This window comes from Urocitellus parryii, chromosome 10, assembly GCF_045843805.1.
Source record: "Urocitellus parryii isolate mUroPar1 chromosome 10, mUroPar1.hap1, whole genome shotgun sequence".
Classification (NCBI taxonomy): Eukaryota; Metazoa; Chordata; class Mammalia; order Rodentia; family Sciuridae; genus Urocitellus; species Urocitellus parryii.
In genome coordinates, this window is record NC_135540.1 from 102,758,322 (window position 1) to 102,779,378 (window position 21,057).

The window sequence follows — 21,057 nt, forward strand, 5'->3', positions numbered from 1 at the left end:
ATCATCTACAACCAAAAAAATGAAAAGTTGTGCTGCAATTGTGTACAAAATGCATTCTGTTGTCATATATACCTAATTAAAATAAATAAATTAACTTGAAAGAAAAATAAGTGTTGGCGAAGATGTGGGGGAAAAGGTACATTCATACACTGCTGATGGGACTGAAAATTGGTGAAACCATTATGGAAAGCAGTATGGAAATTCCTCAGAAAACTTGGAAGAGAACCACCATTTGATCCAACCACCCCACTCCTTGGTTTATACCCAAACGACTTAAAATCAGCATACTACAGTGATGCAGCCACTTCAATGCTTATTGCAGCTCAATTCACAATAGCAAAACTATGGAACCAACCTAGGTGTCCTTCAATAGATGAATGGAAAAGAAAATGTGGTATATATATTCAATCAAATATTATTCAGCTTTAAAGAAGAATGAAATTATGGCATTTGCCATAAATGGATGGAGTTGGAGAATATCATGCTAAGCAAAATAAGCTAATCCCCAAAAATCAAAGCCCAATGTTTTATCTGATATGCAGATCTAATTCACAGTGGGTGGGGGCAGTAGGGAAGAATAAAATTACCTTAGATTAGGTAGAGGGGACTGAAGGGAGGCAAGAGAAGGAGATATGGGGATAAGAAGGATAGTAGAATGAAACAAACATTATTACCTCATGTATGACTGCATGACTAATGTGATTCTACAACATGTACAATCAGAAAAAAATGAGAAATCATCTATGTATAATATATCAAAGTGCCTAAATGCATTCTACTGTCATATATAACAAATATAAAATTTATAAAAAGATCTACATATTAATAGTATTACATCTACATTAAATTTCTTGATTTTAGTAATTATACTATGATTATTTAAGTGAACACCTTGGTTCTTAGGAAATAGACACTGAAGTGTTAGGAGTAAAGAGGCATTAATGCCTGTTAACTTACTCTCAACTGATTCAGAAAAAAAAAAAGTAATGTAAATACATAAACAGAACAAAAAGCAAATGTGGTCAAGTTAACAACTGAATCTGAGTGAAGAATACACTGAGTTCTCAGTACTACTCTAGCAATTTTTCTATAAATTAGAAATTCCTGCAAAACAAAAAAAGTGGGATTTTTTTCCCTCAAAATAAAAGTTTTGTTTTTTTTTTTAAGGTATCAACTATTCATTTTTCCTTTTTACTAAATTACACAAGACTAGTGTGTGCTTTTATAATTTTCTTTACTGCTTTCTTCAATGGGGCTGCCATTGAACTTTTGACTGTCTCTACTCTTCATGTCTATTTTATACTGAACTGTTAGGAGAGAGGCCTAGACAGGAAAGGTGGTTTTCACTACATGAGATTTGTTTTTTTGTTGTTGCTGTTGCTGTTGTTTTTGTTTTGATATTTTTTTTAATTTATTTTTTAGTTTTAGGTGGACACAACATCTTTATTTTACTTTTTTTTTTTATTTTATTTTATTTTATTTTACTCCGTGCATGCTAGGCAAGCACTCTACCACTGAGCCACAACCCCAGCCCTATACATGAGATTTGTAACAGCCAAAAAAATACTTCTCACTACAGTTTTCTGCTGTTTGGGGGTTTTGGAACCGGGGATGAAATCCAGGGGTGCTTAACCACTAGGCCACATCCCCACCCCCCTTTTTTTTTTAAAGAGAGAGAGAGAGAGAGAGAGAATTTTAATATTTATTTTTTAGTTATCGGCGGACACAACATCTTTGTTTGTATGTGATGCTGAGGATCGAACCCGGGCTGCACACATGCCAGGCGAGAGCGCTACCACTTGAGCCACATCCCCAGCCCCCCCACCCTTTTTAAAAAAATCTTTTTCTATGTTTTTCTAGTTGTAGTTGGACACAATAGCTTTATTTTATTTATCTATTTATATGTGGTGCTGAGGATCAAAAGCAGCACCTCACATGTGCTAGGTGAGGGCTCCACGGCAGAACCACAACTCCAGCTCCCCCACCCTTTTTTATATTTTATTTAAAGACAGGGTCTCACTGAGTTGCTAAGTGCCTCACTAAATTGCTGAGGCTGGCTTTGAACTCGTGATCCTCCTGCCTCAGCCTCCCAAGTCACTTGGATTACGAACATGCGCCACCACACCTGGCTTGAATTTTTATCAGATACTATGAATATATTCTGTTTTCACATTACCATTTCCATCATTTCTGGATCTTCAAAATCATAAATAATATGTTCTAGGATATCTCTATCAGACACAAAACCTAATGCTCTAAACACAATAATGATGGGAACTTCTTGCTTGATATACGGTAGAGTTGCCACGATGCGCTGACCAATAGCACTCTTTTTTGCACCCTAGAAAAATAAAACACTATTAGAACACAAATATACAAGAGCTCAGAAATAAAAAAGCACCCAAAAAAACATTTAAATTTCAGCTACTCAGAAAGCTGAGGCAGAAAGTTTATAAGTTTGAGGCCAGCCCTAGCAAAGTCCAGACCAGTCTCAGCAACTTAGTGAAACCCTGTCTCAAAATCAAAAATAAAAAGTGGTAAGCTCAGTGGTAAAGCACCTCAGAGTTCAATCCTCGGTACCACCAAAAAATTAAAAAAATGGAGACAGCAAGCAAACCATTTACTTTCATGTATTTCAAAAAAACCATGCCTCCCCATAATCTGAGGACCTCCTATGACTGCTTTCCAAAACTACTGAAATAAGTTGACTAATTTTATGGACAGCCTGGTCATTTAAACCATATAGAACTTCCATTCTTTTCCGCCAGCCTGTCAAGATTCCCTAAGAATTAACCAAATACCACATTTGGAAATGACATTTTGGCTGCCAAAGAATATAAATACAACTGATACCTTTCTGTCCCCTCCATCTTGGGGTCTGGGGAGGACTTTGGAAGAAAGAAAAAGATGAGGGGTAAAAGCACGGACATGAATAAACAAATACAGAAAAGGCTAAGTACAGAATAAAAGCTAAATATTAGATCAGAGTTGATCTGTGAGGTATCTCCTTATTTGAATAATGCTTCAAAATTAACAAACAGCCTCTTACATTTAAGCTTCTTATTTCCAGCTTCTTCCTCTTTAATTTTATGCACATACAAAAACAAAGTAAGTGATTAGCCTACACTGGCATACCTGGCTGCTTGGTTTAGTCATACTTCTCCATTTTAAATTCACCTTACCTTCTCTTGGCCTCACAACCCTACATTTTGTTCAGAGTTGCCAACATAATATCCTTAATAAATTTTATTCATATCTTGGCCCTCTCCAAAATCCTAGCCAATTATTCCCAAAAGAATGTACATGACAATCACCTGAGGACCTTTTTCCAACTACTTATACCTAGCCCCTATTCCACCACTGCCACCATCCCCATAATTTGGTCAAGGGGCGAGGGTGTCGAATCTTTTATACTTCAGAGTCTTAAGATTATTGATGTGAACTTTTAATTAAGAACCACTAATTCAAATTATCTACTCATCAACTGCTATTCAATCTATTCCATTCAGCTCGGCCAAAGGCTGTCTTCTAGTCTAACATGGCAGCACATGCCCACAATCTTAGCGGGTGAGAAGACGGCAAGTCTGAGGCTCGTCTTGGCAACTTAGAAAGACTGTCTCAAAATAAAAAAGAGCAGGGATGTGAAATGCACAAAACTATGTTATATGAATTTATGAATAAGTCAAAATGAACTTCACTATATGTATAACTATAATACACTAATATAACTTTTTAAATTAAAAAAAAAAAGAAAAGAAAGAAAAAAACTGGGCATGTAGCTAATAGTAGAGCATTCCTGGGTACATTCCCAAGTACCACAAAGAAAATCAAAAATTTATGATAGGATGCTGCTTCTCTAAGTAAGTTATAAAAGACTGGTTCCATCTTGCTTTTACTCTCTAGGTCTTCTGCCAGCCCCTCTTCCCCATACCAAGGATTACGTGGGAGGTCTACCACATCCTTAGCACCACCCCTTTCTTTTTTTTTTGAGACAAGGTCTTGCTAAGTTTCTCAGGCTGGCCTCAAATTTATGATCTTCCTGCCTCAGCCTCCGAAGCTGGTGGAATTACACACAAATGCCTAATTCTATGGCTTTTTGTGCTTGCTCGCTGTGAAGAAGAAAGTTTTCTTATTGTCAGCTACTGAATGGAGAGGCCCACATGACAAGAAACTGAGAAAAGCTTCCAACCAAGAGCCAGCAAAGACCTGAAACTGTACAATGGCCAGTAAAGAACTGCATCCTGTCAACAATTATGTGACTAAGCCTTGAAATGTCTGTAGCCTAGGCAAATACCTAATGAGAGAGACTCAGCCAGAGGACCCAGTTAAGCTGCACCCAGATTCCTGACCCACAGATACTACATGATGATAAGTGTTGCTGCTGGGGGAATCTGTTACATGACAATAATAATAATATCTAACATGTAACACCAATATGTTCCCGAGAAGCTTTTTTTGACTAAGAATTCCATCTGATAAATTATGAAACAAGGCACAAAGGAATAAACAAAAACAACACATAATATCCCAGACCTTACCTGCCCTCCTCTTGCCAGCATGCTAACCCATATAGTACTGGTAGGTCGGGAAGAATTCTCCAGACATGACCTACACTCTCCTGTGTAGGCATATTTAGAATCCTTTTTGGCAAACACATAAACTGTGTTTGTTGCCATTTTCTCTTGGGCAATCAGAACCTATATGGGCAATAAGGAAGTTACAACCATGAAACCCAAAAGGTCATTGACGTATGAAAAGTAAAATGTGCACCTTAATTTAACTTGATCATAAAGGCTCACAGAGAAACATCAATTCTTGAACTTTACAAACTCCATTTTGCATAAATGCTTCATAGAAATATATCATTTTAACCTCTACTTTCTGGTTACCTTGTATGAAAGTCTACTTTTTAATTTCAACTTTAATGATTTAAATTTAACTATCATTTTGTAATGTTTTAAAATAATGTTACTGTACCTTTTCAGATCCATTAATAATAAAATAGCCACCAGGATCCAAAGGGCATTCATTTAACTCACAAAGATCACGATCTGTTAAGCCATTCAACAGGCAGTAAGTTGAACGCAACATAATTGGAATTTTTCCTATAAAAGTTTTCTGATGCTGAGTCTGAAGTTGTTCTTCACCTTCTTTAATGACTGTTTTTGTTATGTCAACATAAAGTGGAGCAGAATACCTTTGAAAATAGAAATGGGTCACAGCTGAGCAATAGTAAGGTATTTGCTAAAATGCAAATCCGTAACTGGTTTCTATTTCAGTATCAATTGATTACAAGGAAAAAAAATCTTTCTTACGTGAGATTTCTTAATCTGGCCTCATTTGGCATCATTGGTGAAGGAGCACCATCTCTTTCCCAATGGGTAGGCTTGGAGAGGTAAATTTGTTCAAATTTTAACAAATACCTTGGCTGAAATTAAACAAGAAACATGAAAAAGGTAAATAATTTTTCCCATAAACATTTTAATTATTCCATTTTAACTGACATTAATATTTTAAGTAAAATTAGCTCTTCAAACTGGCAAAATTAATCTATTTTATTGATATGAGGACTCTTCAAAGTCAACAAACTATATGTATATAGTTTTATACCTAATTGCTTTCTTAAGGCAGAAAAAAATGATTTAATATGCCATAGGTAAATAAAAAGTATACACAGGTTTTTTTGACTAATATAAACTAGTATGAATTTTATTAATGACCTATACAGTTTCATACCCTCTCTTTGGTTAGGATCAAAAGTAGAAAATGACCAGAGAACAAAAATAAATTGACATTTTGAATGGTGTTCAAATCTAATCAATAGAATATTAGAAAAAAATAAATCTAACTCTTCCATTAAACATACCTTTAAAAAAAAAAAAAAAAAAAAAAAAGCCGGGCACAGTGGCACACATCTATAGGCCCAGCAACTCAGGAAGCTGAGACAGGAGGATGGCAGCCTCAGCAACTTAGGACTCTGTCTCAAATTTTTTTTAATTTTTTAAAAGCCTGGGGATATAGCTCAGTGGTAAAGCACGCCTGGGTTAACTCCCCAATACCAAACATACACACACACACACACACACCCCCCAAAAAAATCTTAATCATTCTCATTCTATGTAAAGTATTGAGCACTTCCAATCCTGGCTGACTATAAGCTCAGTCGACAACAAAATACAAACAAAAAAGTTCTCTTGGGCTAGGGTTGTAGCTTAATGGTAGAGCGCTTGCCTCACATATGTGAGGGCCCTGGGTTCGGTCCCCAGCACCACATAAAAATAAACAAATAAAACAAAGATATTATGTCCATCTACAACTAAAAATTAAAAAATTATTTAAAGAAAGTTCTCATTTAACATCTGCTGCCTAATAAACAAGATCCAAGAATATAATTTTTCAAAGAGAAACAGATAATGGATTTCTCTCTACATCAAATCTCATAGAAGATGGGACTAAGCAGACACTTTCCTAAGGAAAAATTATTGATACTCAAGGCTTACAAGCTAGAATAGGTAAAGGGAAAAAAGAATTGGCAGGAGTATTGAACCAAGGGGAAGAAACCCTCCATCCATCACTCCTATTATCACTCTAGTTTAGGAAATCATCTTAGACTATTCTAAAATTTTCATTTGCTTCCAGCCTCTTTCCCTTCTAAGTAAATACCATTTCCAAAGTGACCTTTCTTAAGTTATAATACTTTATGAATATTCTCTGACAACCTTTCAACAATCCCTCATATCATCCAAAACCTCTGATGACTCCTTCCAATAAGATCAAAAACAGAAACTGTACTGTGTAGTAGTACACACCTGTGATCCCAGCTACTTGAGAAGCTGAGGCAGAAAGACTACCTGGGCAACTCACTAAGGCCCTATCTCAAAATGAAATGAAAAAGGACTGGGAATATAGTTCAGTGGTAGAGGACTTGCCTCACCACAGATGAGGCCATGGGTTCAATCCCCAGTATGATTGGGGGAGAGGGATGAACTAAAATTCATAGGTTTTTTTTTTTAAATATATTTTAGTTGTTGATGGACCTTTATTTTATTTATTTGTATATGGTACTGAGATCGAACCCAGTGCCTCATGCATGCTAGGCAAGCACTCTACCACTGAGCCACAAGCCCAGCCCTAAAATTCACAGGTTGATTGCTGATCCCCATCTCCTTCACAAACTAAAGTATTTTCTTGTGGAAATGCCTCAGCATCTTTCTCCTCTGCTCTTCTTTTCTAAGCTCTGATAAGTAAGCTTTACAAATTGCTTCTACTGGCACTTTGAATACACTGTTACACTATTATCTCTCTACTTATGCATAAACCATGAAGAAAAAAATGACTGAGATAAAAAGAAACCTTATGTTCCTTTTTCCATCACAGTCCCTGAAAAGCCAATTACTTTTACTCTTAAAGCAAAATTCTGTGTAGCATGTCAAATTAGAATGAGAACAAACCAGCCCTTTAAATAAAAGCTATGGAGAAATATGACTGAAATGGCTGGAAATAACCACCTTTCGCACTAACTCACTCTATCTCACTTTGCTTTACAGTTTTCCATGCCAATCAAAGCCCAACAATTATCCCACAGCTGCCTCTCTACTTTCCTAAATCTGGGTCATTATTTGGTCATTATTTACTTGGTCATTATTATAAATCAGTCATTATTTAGATTTCTTTTTTTTTTTTTAAGAACAAAATGGGTATATTTCTATTGAACTACCTGATACAGAAGATAGTGTGGTATGGATGGATAGTATGAATGACAAATAATACAAATATATTTTATTTGAAATAAACAAAAATGCTTACACAGCATTCACTTGGAAACAAACTCTTGCTTGACTGTATTACTGAGCAAAGACAAAGCTGAAGCACAAACACCCTTCTTGTTTCACATGTATTTGGAGACAGGTAGGAAGACACTACTTGGTTTTAAAAAACTGACCTTCCCTTAAGGCCTGGTCATAGAAGTGTAAACAATGTAAATGAATCCACCATTACCAGTTGTCCTATCATATCTATGTCACCTGTGTATTCTGAGATCACACACATACCTGCCAATATACCTAGGAAGGGTTGCTATATCACAGTTACACTTTATTTCTTGGCAGGCAGGACTGAGGAAGAGTAATTTGGAACAAGTTTTACATCCTATTTAGAAAACTCTAGTATTCCCTTAAATAACAGGTTACAGTAGAAAGATACTGCCTGGAAGTTACCTTTTCACTTTGGTTCATCTTAAGTTTTTGTGATTTACAGAGTTGATTCATTTGCTTATAGTACAATCCTGCCACAAAGTGTTAAAGCACAAGATACGTATTATTCCTTCAGCATCTGCATTTTTAAGTTTTATACTCTACTACATCCACAGTATATCCGTAGTTCTTGGATACTTAAAAAAAATAATACATGAATAAAACTCTTCTAAAAATGCAGATGTCTATAACTACAATGGTACTAAGTGGGAAGAAGACAATGAGGGAATGAAGAAAGCAAACATATTCCATGTGCAGGGAATGTGGTTCAAGTCTTTGGATTTAAAAATGAGTGCCCCCCAGAGAAGCTGACTGTCATGGAATTTCCAGAAAACTTCCTTTGCCCCCCAAAATGGACCTGAAAAGCCTCAATCCAAACTTTTGAAAACTATAGTTATGAGATGCTATAAATGACGATCAAAGCAGTCAGAGGGAGAAGGATGAATGTGTCTTCCATTTAGCTACGATTTGTAGCAGAGCCTCCTTGGCTGTTGGTGGATCAGTCAAAAGCACTGAAGTACCATAAGTGCTTTGGAGCACAGGGTAAAAGTACTGAGCATATTATCTGTCTAAATCAGTAACAGGACTTCATGGCTAGGAAAATTTTCTAAAGAGTAAAATGACCCCAGAATAGATGGATCTTTCTTCAACACTAATTGTAGCAGAATTAACAAAAAGGAAAAAAAAAAAAAGATTTACAAGTAGATATAGTGATAACAGAAAAATACAAGGCAGAGAACACAAAAAGATGAAGTCAATGCTATAGGTTCAACAGTATTTCATGAGGCTAAAAAAATCTGTTAACTTTGAAAGCCCTAGCAAAATATCACTCTTGTTTATAAATCACTTATTTATCATATGACCACATGTTGAATCCTTTTCTTTCTACATACTGAAGAATCCTACAGTCAGCCTTTAAGCATTCTGCATTTCTTTGCCAATCTTGTAGCTGAGTATCTTGTTCCAGTCAATTTTGGTGCGGGTAACTGGAAGCTGCCGGCGCAAGGCCTTGAATGTGGTGTCTGACATTGTTTGGTAGTTTTCACTAATTGCAGTCTGATATTCATTTTCTGCACTCTCTATTTTAATAAACTCCTTGGCAGTTTGGACTTCATTTGAAACAGTTACTAAATCTTATACATCTTTATGACTAACCAACTGAACATTTCCATCTTCATAATAGTGAACCTGAATCTTGAGTACTCCAACCACCTGGGCTGTAGGTGGTGTAATAGTGAACTTCCACTCTGATCTCCAACCACCATTCCAGAAGTTTTTAGGCTGAAACTGGTGGCTTTCAATACATGCAATAATAGTCTGTTGCCCATCTATAGTTTTAGCATAAACAGTACAGAAGCCGCTGGAATAATGATCTTTCACATAGGCTCTTAAAGCATTGTCACAGGATTCTCTCCAAGACTTCAAACCTCCCTCTACTTCCTCTGGTTGAGGGTCACTTGCTTCTTTCCGTAAGTGATCAAACTTAAAGGAAATTTTGTTTCTTGGATCTAAAAATCGGCTATTACCCAGGTCACCATGCTCTGTAATTAAGACCTGATCTTCATATCCTTCTATCTTCACAGGTGTGAACTCGTCCATGTTATATTGGGCAAATGCATGTGCTGCTCCTTCCCTGAGGAGATTGTCATTGTTAAGTAGTAGCCGGACATCACTGAATACTTCATTAAACTCCCCTGGGGGTGCATGAGTGATGAATTTAGCAGCTATACGTACCTTCTCCTCATCCGACACCAGATCCTCGAAGTCGGCCATCTTGGGCTGCTCTCATTATTTAGATTTCTTTACAATGATTATGTAAAACTAAACTTATAAATTCAACAATGTTATAATTTTAACAATGCTTAAAACATGCACATATGTGAATAAAACTTAAGTTTTGATGCTTTTCCTTTGTCTTTTGTTTGTACTTTGAGAAGGGTCTACTTATGTTACCCAAGCTGGGCTCAAACTGGAGATACTCCAGCCTCAGCCTCTGAAGTAACTAGGATTACAGACAGGCACCCCCACACTCAGCTTGTGATTTTCCTTTTTCAAATCTCATACTGTTATAATAATGCATCCCATGCAATTAGAAAAAAATATCAAGAAAAAGTCCTCCTAACACTTTTTCTTATCTAGGTGTAGTGGCACATGCCTATAATCTTAGCTACTTGGAAGACTAAGGCAGGATGGTTACAAGTTTGAACTCAGGGCCTTGTGCATGTGAGGCAAGCACTCTACCAACCGAGTTATATTCCCCGGCCCAAGAAGTAGGATTATTTAAAACAATTATTTCTGGCTTGCTTCTCTTAGTTGTTCATCTTTGAGTCCCTTCTTCCCAACTATTAAATACCCACCATCTGCACAAGGATTAGGATTTTTATTTACTTACAAAAACGTATCTCTAGTAAGAATAAATCAGAAGTTGACTGAAGATGCTGTAAGTACACTCTAAAAATTCTTACTGACTTTTAACCTTTAAGCCAAATGCAAGAAGGGCTGAAATTTCAAAATATCATCTATCCATGTAACTTTATTAGAATAACTATCTTACCGGTTCTTCAACTTCTCCACTAGCATGCTGAGCTTCAGCTTGTAGATCAATAGGTGGAGCATCTTCCACAATTCTTTGAACAGACATCTGAATAAACTCATCAAAAGAATCCAACTGTTGTCTGACCAAGCCTTTTTCATCAAAATAAGAACTAGGAAAATATTGAAGTCCAAAATCAGTTTCAACTTGGTTTGTTTCCTAGCACATTTCTCCATTCTCATTATAATTCAATTCAAACACTCATAAGTACCAGCCACTATATGCCAACCACTAAACAAGATATTATGAGGTACCTAAAAAAAATGAATAATGTCACAGCAGTAAGTATTTTATAGACAAATTTTATTCAACCTTTTTGAAACATTTCTTGAAAAAAGTTTCAAAATAAAATGGAGAGTGAAAAATAATAATAAAATTTTTAAGGGCTGAGGATATGGCTCAGTGGTAGAGTATTTGCTTGGCATGAATGAGGCCCTGGTTCCGATTTTCAGCACCACAAAAATAAATTAAAAAATATTTTAATTTGAGTAAGAGGGACCAGGGTGATATCAACAACTAAAAGAGAGGCTGGAATGGTGGTACATGCCAGCAATCCCAGTGGCTTGGGAGGCTGAGGCAGGAGGATCCTGAGTTCAAAGCTAGCCTCAGCAACTCAGTGAGGCCCTAAGCAACTTAGAGAGACCCTGTCTCTAAATAAAATACAAAAAAGGGCCGGGGATGTGGTTCAGTGGTTAGGCACCCCTGGGTTCAGTCCCCAGTACAAAAACAAAAAATTAAAATAAGGAATGAGGAATGTGTGAGACATTAATTTTAGGTTAAAAATCATTAGTTCTGGGGTTAAGCGGTATTGCTTGATAGAATATGTGTAGAATATATACATACAAGGTCCTGGGTTAGAACCCCAGCACTAAAACAATAACAAAAACAAAGATCATTGTTCTCTTTAGAATATGTTAGTATGTTAAATGTTAAGTCATTTAAGTGAAAATACTCAACAATGACTGGTATTAAAAATGAAGAATTCGAGAGAGATGAGTTAATAGTATAGATAAGAGTTATTACAAGGTGAAGTCCTAGAGAAGGATGAACCTTATTGTTCACAAGGAACAGTCAGGCACTTTTTCAGTAGAGGGATAGGGAAAAAAAACACATAATAAGACAGAAAGACATAAAAATGCAAGAGAAATGTCAGTAGAACACTCCCCACTACCACCCAGGAAAGCTGCACAGAGAGGCTAGAGAGCTCCGAGATGGAGCATAACCCTAAGAACTGGATTGCCTCATCATCCCTCAGAAGAAGTACTCCACCACCACGTCTCAACTCCCCGGCCTTGTAACCCCACCTTAGCCTCTACTCCCCTCTTCCTAGTAATTCTTTACTGATTCTCTTGGCTCCACACGTGAATTTTCTGATATGACAGCTCAACTAATCACCAGCCTCCCACTGTGGCATCATCAAATCACCTCACAGGTCATTAGCAGGCCTACAAAATGGGTGCCTTTGTAACAAGGTCTCAGCCTGATCCAATCAATTATAACCACCTGTTGAGAGCCACAGCCAAAGGGGCCCCAGCAAACTTCCAGCTGCTAGCAAACTTCCAGCTGCGGCTGATGATTGGCTCACAGTGGCCCCAGCAACATCTAGCTGATTGGCTCCTCTGCGGTGATGTTCATTGGGCTATTTCCCTGCCCTTCAGACTGCCAGCTGATGATTGGCTCACAGCGGCCCCAGCAACATCTAGCTGATTGGCTCCTCCAAGGAGCTGCTCATTGGGCTGTTTCCCTGCCCTTTCAGACCATGGAGCTGCTCATTGGGGGACTTCTTTGGCTCCGCCCACGCGACCCAGCCAATCAGCCTCAAGAACAGGAGGATTGTAGGAGGTGGTGAGGTTGGTGGGGGTGAGAGGCTTGTGGAAGCCGGTGGTGGCAGTTGGGCTCTGAGGGTTTTTTCCTGAGGAGCTGTTTTGTTTGGCGTTTGTAGTTCTAAAAATAAAGTTAGTTTCTTTTGACAAGTGGCTCCTGAATTGTGCCCAGCCAGACTGCAGCAACCACCAATATTAAAAGTTAGGTCCATTTGAATCAAACTGTGAAATATGATGTATGAGGAACTATGTAATGTTTTGAACGACCAAAAATTAAAAAAAAAAAAAAAAAAAAAAAAAGTTAGGTTCTATGGTACAGAATAAAGCATACAACCACCCTGTATAAAGCAACCTGAAGAATTACTCAGGCATTTTCTTTTCACTTTTTTTTTTTTTAGAGAGAGAGAGAGAGAGAAGGGAGAGAGAGAATTTTAATATTTATTTATTTATTTATTTATTTAGGTGGACACAACATCTTTGTTTGTATGTGGTGCTGAGGATCGAACCCAGGCTGCATGCACTTGAGCCACTTCCCCAGCCCTTCTTTTCACTTTTTAAGAGAGGCTAGTGATTGGGCCATTTTCTTTCAGCACAGACTGTTGGGATAGCAGGACAAAGAAATTTCTCAACTATTTGGGACACCTACTGATATGTAAAAATCACATGGAAAGCATTGCCTAATATAAATAACAATGGTTGCTATGGAGAATTTAAGATAAAAAATCTTCATGAAACCACAGAAATGTTTCATTACTTCAGGACACTAATCATAACTACTTTTGCTAAAATCTTTAGAACAGTTCTTCATTAAAATGCTGTTCTGTCGGGCTGTGAATGTAGCAGTAAACATTTGTCTAGTACATATACAGCCTTGGATTTGATCTCCAGCACCCTCCTCACCAACACACACAACAATCTTCAACTAGCCAGGTGCAGTGACATGCACCTGTAAGTCCTAACAACATGGGAGGCTGAGACAAGAGCATCACTTGAGCCCCTGGAGTTTTAGGTCAAACTAGGCAAACAGAAAGTGATAGAAAAAATGCCTGCATGCATGAGGCCATAGGTTTAAACCATAGCACCACTAAAAAAAAAAAAGACAGAAAGTAGTTGACCTATATGTTTAAAAACTGTCAAGGTCAAAAAAATTGAGATAGAGACAGATTGAGAAACTGTTCCAGATTAAAGGACACAGATAGAATAAGAAGCCACAAAAACAAAACACAATATGTGGTCCTAGAATGGACCCAGAATCAGATAAAGAAAAAGTTTTTTAAATTTTTCCATAAACTTCAGTAGGACAACTAGCAAAATTTGGGCAGTCTATGACTAAAGAAAATTATTACACCAATACTAATTCAATCCCTGTGTTGTGATCATGGGAAAGATTGTTCTTATGTCTGTAACTTACAAATGTTTCAGAAAAAAAAATATGTACAGAGGAAAAAGAGACCAAGAAAATGTGATATAAAGGTAACATTTACAGAATCCAGTGAAGTGCATAATTGAATTCTTTATGTGACTTTTCTTTAAGTCTGAAATACTTAAAAAATAAGTTAAGGGCTGGGGTTGTGGCTCAGTGGTACAGTGCTCGCCTAGCATGCTTGAGGGACTGAGTTCGATCCTCAGCACCACATCAATGTAAAATAAAGATATTGTGTCCACTTAAAATTTAAAAAATAAATATTAAAAAAATAAATAAGTTAATAAAAACTCTTTCACAACATATTCATAGAGAACATCTACCTATTAGGAATAAAAAAAGCAGAAAAATCCCCTTATGCTTTATAGTGCCTTTTAAAGCTTATTCAGTTTTGTCTAAAAAATTTACCTGATTACAATCCAGCATGCTTCTTGCCATAAATCTGGGGTGATTTCATCATCATCCTCATCATATTGCATATCTACAAAAACAAAAATATTACATGCAATAATATACCACTAGCTTACACCTTAAGCAAACTTAAAGTCAGCTCAATAAAAAGCAATATTTACCCCATTTTCCTAAAATTTCATCTAATTACATAACAGAATAATACGACTATGTCACATATTCTTCCCATATACAAAGAAATTTTATTACAAATTTCAATGTTATTTTGCATGAATTTGTAAGTTTTTCATCTTCTCAAGAAAGTCCACAAAATTTTAATTTATAGCTTATGATAATGATAAGTAGAAGAAAGCTCAGACATTGTCCTCTAACCAACAAGGTCCTCAGAGAATGAAGCAGATCAGGTTAAGAGGATAGAACTAGAAAAAGGTTCCAATACCTTTGCAACACCCTAAGGATGGTCTATTAGAGCAACATTTCATACACATACAGGTACGACAGACTATATTTTCCAAAGATGGCCACAACCACATTTCTCATTCCACCTGCACTTCCATGATGTGATCTACTATCAAGATACAGTGGTCTATGTATCCTCTCCTTGAATCCGAGTGAATTTTCAACTCTTCTGTAATAAGAGAATGCAACTAGAGCAATGCTGCATGACTTCAGAAGTCACATCAGAAAAAGCAATACAGTTTTCGTCTTGTTTGCAGAAACAAATGGAGCCCTGAACTGCCATTAAAAAGTATTACTACTCTGAGGCTGCTATCCTGTGAGGAAGTTCAGACAAGAAGAAGCCACTTACAAGAGCAATCCTAGTCTTTGAGTTCTCCTAGTCTGCCAGACATGTGAGTAAACCATCCAGATCCTGTACACACACACACAGACTATCAAGTCAACACTAAGGACTTGGCATCTTCCCTGTTGAACCACCAACACTGTGGGGCAGAGACAAGTCACACCTAATGCCCTGTTCAAATTCCAAATTCACAGATTCCAAAAACAGTAATTTTTAAGCAAGTTTTGGGGGTAGGTATACAGCCAATAATAATTTAAACAACAGGCACCGGGAAAATCCTTATGCACTGGTCCTCAAGTATTAGTCCCATTTTCTTCTATAAAAGAATAAGTGTGCTATACTTTGGGATTTTATTCTGATTTATACATACAGTCTATAAAATTTATAAGCTTTAGATTAAAATTCTGATACATATCCACCCGGGTGCACAGGCACCCACCCCAATCCCAGTAGTTCAGGAAGTTGAAGCAGGAGAATATCGAGTTCAAAGCCTGCCTCAGCAATTTAGCAAGGCCATAAGCAACTCAGCAAGACCCTGTCTCTAATAAAAAAATATAAAAACGGGGATGTTGCTTGGTGATTACACCCTCTTGGGTTCAATCCCGGGTACCAAAAAAAAAATTTTGATACATCGACAAAATAAAACTTAAAAAAAAAAATACTAATCCTTATGCATGAAGGGGGAGGAGGTGAGGTTAAGACAGTTATAAAAAATAACAGATTTCTAGCTTTGATAAGAGATTAAAGGTTAATATCACTGCCATATAGAAGTACATTCAAAGACAGAAAAAAGAGGAAATGAAGAGGAAGGTTTTAGATATATCTGAGATCATATAGCCCTTTAAATATTTTCCATAGGTAACTAGATATAAATATGAAGCTCAAATAAAAGTTTCATGTCATAAACAAAGTTGAAATCTTGAACAAATGGTTGAGAAAATAAGGGGAATTTTCATAAGGAAAAGACTGAAGACAAGATATTAGGGAATACCTGTTTAATAGTCATGTGAAGGAAAATGAACCCATGAGGGAGATTCATGTATTAATTTATCTATTAAATTAATCATCAAATATTTGAGCATGAGCATCTACTATAGCCCAGGCATTAGAGACACCACCCTCAACAAGATAAATATAGCTGTATCCTTGGGGAGATTATGACTTATTGGGGAAATACAGACAAAGTGAAATCAATAAAGCCCAAATGATGTGGACATTTCTAACCAGGATCTGAAGAAGTCAGGGAAGACATCTCAAAAGCTGAGCTAGCTGGGTGTGGTAGCAGCCCATGTCTGTAAGCTAGCCACTCGGAGGCAGAGGCAGGAGGACCACAAATTCAAGGCCTGCCTCAGCAACTTAGTGAGATCCTAAGCAACTTAATGAGACCCTGTCTCAAAATAAAAAATGAAAAGGGGCCAGGCACGGGGACACATGCCTGTAATTCCAGCAGCTTAGGAAGCTGAGGCAGGAGGATCACAGGTTCAAAGGTAGCCTCAGCAACTTAGTAAAGCCCTGTCTCTAAAAAAATATATATATATATAAAAGGGGTGGGGATGTGGCTCACTGGTTAAGCGACCCTGGGTTCAATCTCTGGTACCAAAAAAAGAAAGCAACTCTGGGTTCAATCCCCATCACCACCAATGTATGAAGGGGGAAAAAAAAAAAAAAAGCTAAGCTAAACACAGACCTCATGTCATGAATGGAACAGTAAATTTGGCAAAAATGAGATTGTGAAGGTAAGGAGTAAAGAAGTATTTCAAGCGGTAAAAAAAGCTTGTGCAAAAGACTCCATAATGAAAGACGTATGGCATATTCATGGAAAGAAGGCCACTAAAGCAGGAGAGTGAAGTTGGAAGGGGAGTGAGACAAATCTGGTTCACACCAACAGAGGTTATGAGAGACCACTCTAAGATTTGAATAGGGGTATGGCTAGATCAGATGTCACTTCTGAAAGATCACTATGCCCAGTGTGCAGAGTAGCTTGGAGAAGACCAGAAGAACACATATCAGGAGTGTTCTTGCCAAGAGCTGGTGGTAGCATGAACAAGAATGTGGCAATGGGGACAAAGAGAAGTGACTCAGATATGACATACTTAGAAGACTCTGATCATCAAAACGTGATGGTTAATTAGATACAAGAGCAACAAACAGGAATTAAAACTGATTCCCAAGGAGTTCAGAGCAGTTATGTGTGCCTCTAATCCCAGTGATTCAGGAGGCTAAGTCAGGAGGATCACTTAAGGACAGGAATTTGGGGCCAGATTCTCTAAAAACAAAAATACAATGCCAAGGCTTCTGACTTCCACAACCAGAAATAAGAGGGTAGTACCATTCACCGAAATGGAAGACACAGAAGGCAAAGGCTTTGGAAGGAGACTGGATAAAAGAACACAGTGACCTCAGTTTAGGCAGGGATGAGTTTAAAGAGCCTGGGTGACATCCCAGATGTCTAATAGTAGTTAGTATGCAGAATATCTGAATTGGGAATACATATCTAAAAGACACACACATACAGGCAGTAACTGAAGTCATAAAAGAATGGATAAGATCACCCAGGAAGAATGTGAATAGTAGAAGAGAATGAGAAGGAAAGTCAAATAGGTAAGAAGAATCAAGTGAAAGTGATGTAGAAGAAGAGATGAGTGAATTTCCAGGAGGAAGTCTGTCAACAATGTTGGATACCACATAGTTATAGATAAGACTTTTTAAATGACACTTTAAATGCCCATCTGATTTATCAACTAAGAAGTCATAAATAATCTAGTAAGAGTTGTTTTAATGTAGCAGCATCAGAAGAATCAGACTAGCATGGGTTAAGGAGACCTGAAAGATGGAAATTGGAAATAAGGCAAAGCTTGGCTGCGATGAGAAAAACAAAATATTGGAAGAAAAAGCAAACAATGAAAAGAGTTTAACTTGTTTTCCTACAAACAAGTGAGATTTGACATTTTCTTTTTTTTTTTAAATATCTTTATTAAACTGAAATATCTTTATTTCATTTTTTTGAGAGAAAGAGAGGAGAGAGAGAGAATTTTAATATTTATTTTTTAGTTTTCGGTGGACACAACATCTTTGTTTGTATGTGGTGCTGAGGATCGAACCCGGGCTGCATACATGCCAGGCGAGTGCGCTACCGCTTGAGCCATATCCCCAGCCCAGATTTGACATTTTCACATAGAAAGAAGCCAGGTTGAAAAGAAGTAGGTGAAAACTAATAAGGATATACCTAATAAAGATTTTGGAGGAAGGTCTGCACAAATCAAAGGTAGACTCACTGCTGTAGTAGCTTTGATAAACTTACTTTCCACAGGATTACTAAACACTGATGAGAATGTAAATTAGTACAATGTAAATTAGTAATGTAAATTGGTCACATGGCACCATCTAAAAATTTTTTTAACACACATATCATTCAACCTGACAATTCTATTATCTAGGAATCTATCCTACAAACATTTGAGAAAACTGATTATGTACAAGATAATTCACTACAGTACTGATTATTAATATCCTTCAATAAGAGACTACTTAAGTTATGGTACATCCATACACACTCAATAGCTTTGGGGTGATGAGAATACTCTCTATGTAGTAATAGGAAAACCCCTACTCATATTACAAAAACCAAAGTGCTGAAAAGTGTGAATGTTACTTTTTTGTTTGTAAAAAGGGGAAAAATAGAACCCAATTTATATTTGCTTAAATATGCATAAAAAAACAAAAAAGTTAAACTTTTTTTTTTTTTAATGGCACTGGGATTGAACCCAAGGCCTCATCCACACTAAGTAAGTGCTCTACCACTGAGCTACATCCCTAGGCCATAAAATAAATGTCAAGAATCTGAGAACAGAACAAGCCAAGCATATAATTATTCTATTCTATTCACCTATAATCCCAGCCACTCCAAAGGCTGAGAATAGGAGGATTGAGAGTTCAAACCCAGCCTCAGCAACTTAGCAAGGCCCTAAGCAACTCAGTGAGACCCTGTCTCTAATATGAAAAAAGGGCTGGGGATGTAGCTCAGTAATTAAGTGCCCCTGGGTTCAATCCCTGGTACCAAAAAAAAAAATCTAAAAACAGTATCACCTGTGGAGAGGGTTCAAACTGGGCAGATGGAAAACAAAAATGAGACCTGATACTTTTCAACACTCAGCTTGTGAGTGATGAGAATATATTATCCACTCAAAAAAGTAAGCTATAAAAAAACTTCTCTTGAATTTTTCTTCCACTGAGATAGTAGTTAAAAAGCAGAGAATATAAGATTTCTGGACAAAAGCTATAAATGAGACTGAGATGTTTCAGCAACTTTAAAAGTTTAAGTTTTTGCTTCTATTTTCTTTATGAGGTGGCTAAGAGAATGAGAAATGTGAGAGGCGGCCAGAGAATTGGGAGCTTAAAAGAGAAAAGAGAAAAAAAAAGAAATCTGAAATAATAGAAGTGGAGACGGGAGAGGGAACTTTAAAAATACATTCAAAGACAGGTGTGGTGGTGCACTCCACGAAGCCCAGTGACACAAGAGGCTGAGGCAGGAAGACCTCAAGTTCAAAGCCAGCCTCAGCAAGTTAGTGAGGCCCCAGACAACTTTATGAGACCCTGCCTCAAAATAAAAAACGGCTGGGGACTTGGCTCAATGACTAAACCATGGACACCCCATCCCAGGTACCAAAAGGAAGAAAAAAAATACATTAGGCATGACTAAGAATAACATATGTGAAAAGTAAAAAGATAAATTGGCCCTGTTCAGCGGAATACATATAACCTGAGAACTATGTTATCCTGTGGGAGATTTAAAGGCCATTTTTTAAAGCAATTTACTTAAAGACTAATAGACAAGAAGGAAAGCCAAACTAGACCAACCCTCCCCCTCCAAAATCCTTTGTCCCCGCTGTATTTCCAGAGCCTAATACAATGTGAGGCATAAGACTGGTGCTCAAAAATCCAGCTATTCAATAAATCGACTGCGACCTTTAGGAAAACTGAAAGGCAGAGGGGAGATCCTTCAAGTTCAAATATGAAAGGTGATATCAGATTGGACAGAAGGAGACGGTGGAAAGGACCAGAACAAACCCGACTGGAAACATGAACACACGTTCCCTGACCCTGCGCCTCCCGCAAGCCCAGCTTGGTTCCGGGCCTGGGGTGCGTGGGGAACACGACAAGGGGCTGCCTGCGGCGGACGAGGGAGAGAGCCTCAAAACTCCCTCCACCCAGTAACCCCCGTTTCCCTTCTTAAATGAGTCGCCGCGAAATGTGTTTTGAGTGTTCACCTACCCTCGTCTGCGTCATACATATTGGCAGAAGGCTTTGGAGCTCCTAACTCGAGAAATCAAAGATAGGCGCACAACCGCCACCTGTACCCGCAGCGAGAAGCGAAGTAATTTCCGTCTCCGGAATTCCCAGAATGCTCTGCGTGCCGCAGCAAAGGCCGCCCGCAAACGCCAACGTAAGATTTGCGCCTGCGCGGACAGTAGGGTGAAGTTTAGCCGAGGAGAGTTGCTGGCGAGCAGATTGTGTTAAGAGGATAGCTCGTTTAGGCCAAGAGTTGGTTGCTGCGGGTCAAAGCTTTCGGTCTGTTTTGTTTTTCACTGTAGTTGCACAAACAATGACACCCGAAAAACAATCAGTGTATTAATGAAAGGTTTTGGTTGTGGACGTGAGTCCGCAGCATTCTATGCCAATTTTCTGCACTTCTAAAGACAAAATGTGATTTATTAAGGACGACTTGTGGCACGTCGTGCTTGACGGTACCTTGT

At 37.7% G+C, this 21,057-nt stretch overlaps 1 protein-coding gene and 1 pseudogene across 1 annotated transcript in view; both read right to left on the minus strand.

Moving 5' to 3' along the window:
- Polr2b (RNA polymerase II subunit B) overlaps nt 1-20,712 on the minus strand; it is a 47,639-nt gene extending 26,927 nt beyond the window's left edge. Inside the window, exons 1-7 of the mRNA XM_026385882.2 lie at nt 20,576-20,712; nt 14,500-14,572; nt 10,807-10,957; nt 5,316-5,428; nt 4,978-5,197; nt 4,539-4,697; nt 2,177-2,341 (exon numbers count right to left, since the gene is read on the minus strand). Coding sequence (XP_026241667.1) covers nt 2,177-2,341; nt 4,539-4,697; nt 4,978-5,197; nt 5,316-5,428; nt 10,807-10,957; nt 14,500-14,572; nt 20,576-20,594 — 900 coding nt within the window. The 5' untranslated portion in view covers nt 20,595-20,712. The remainder of the gene's footprint in view (nt 1-2,176; nt 2,342-4,538; nt 4,698-4,977; nt 5,198-5,315; nt 5,429-10,806; nt 10,958-14,499; nt 14,573-20,575) is intronic.
- Nucleotides 8,882-10,029, minus strand: LOC144257284 (F-actin-capping protein subunit alpha-1 pseudogene; annotated as a pseudogene).
- Nucleotides 20,713-21,057: the final 345 nt, after the last annotated feature.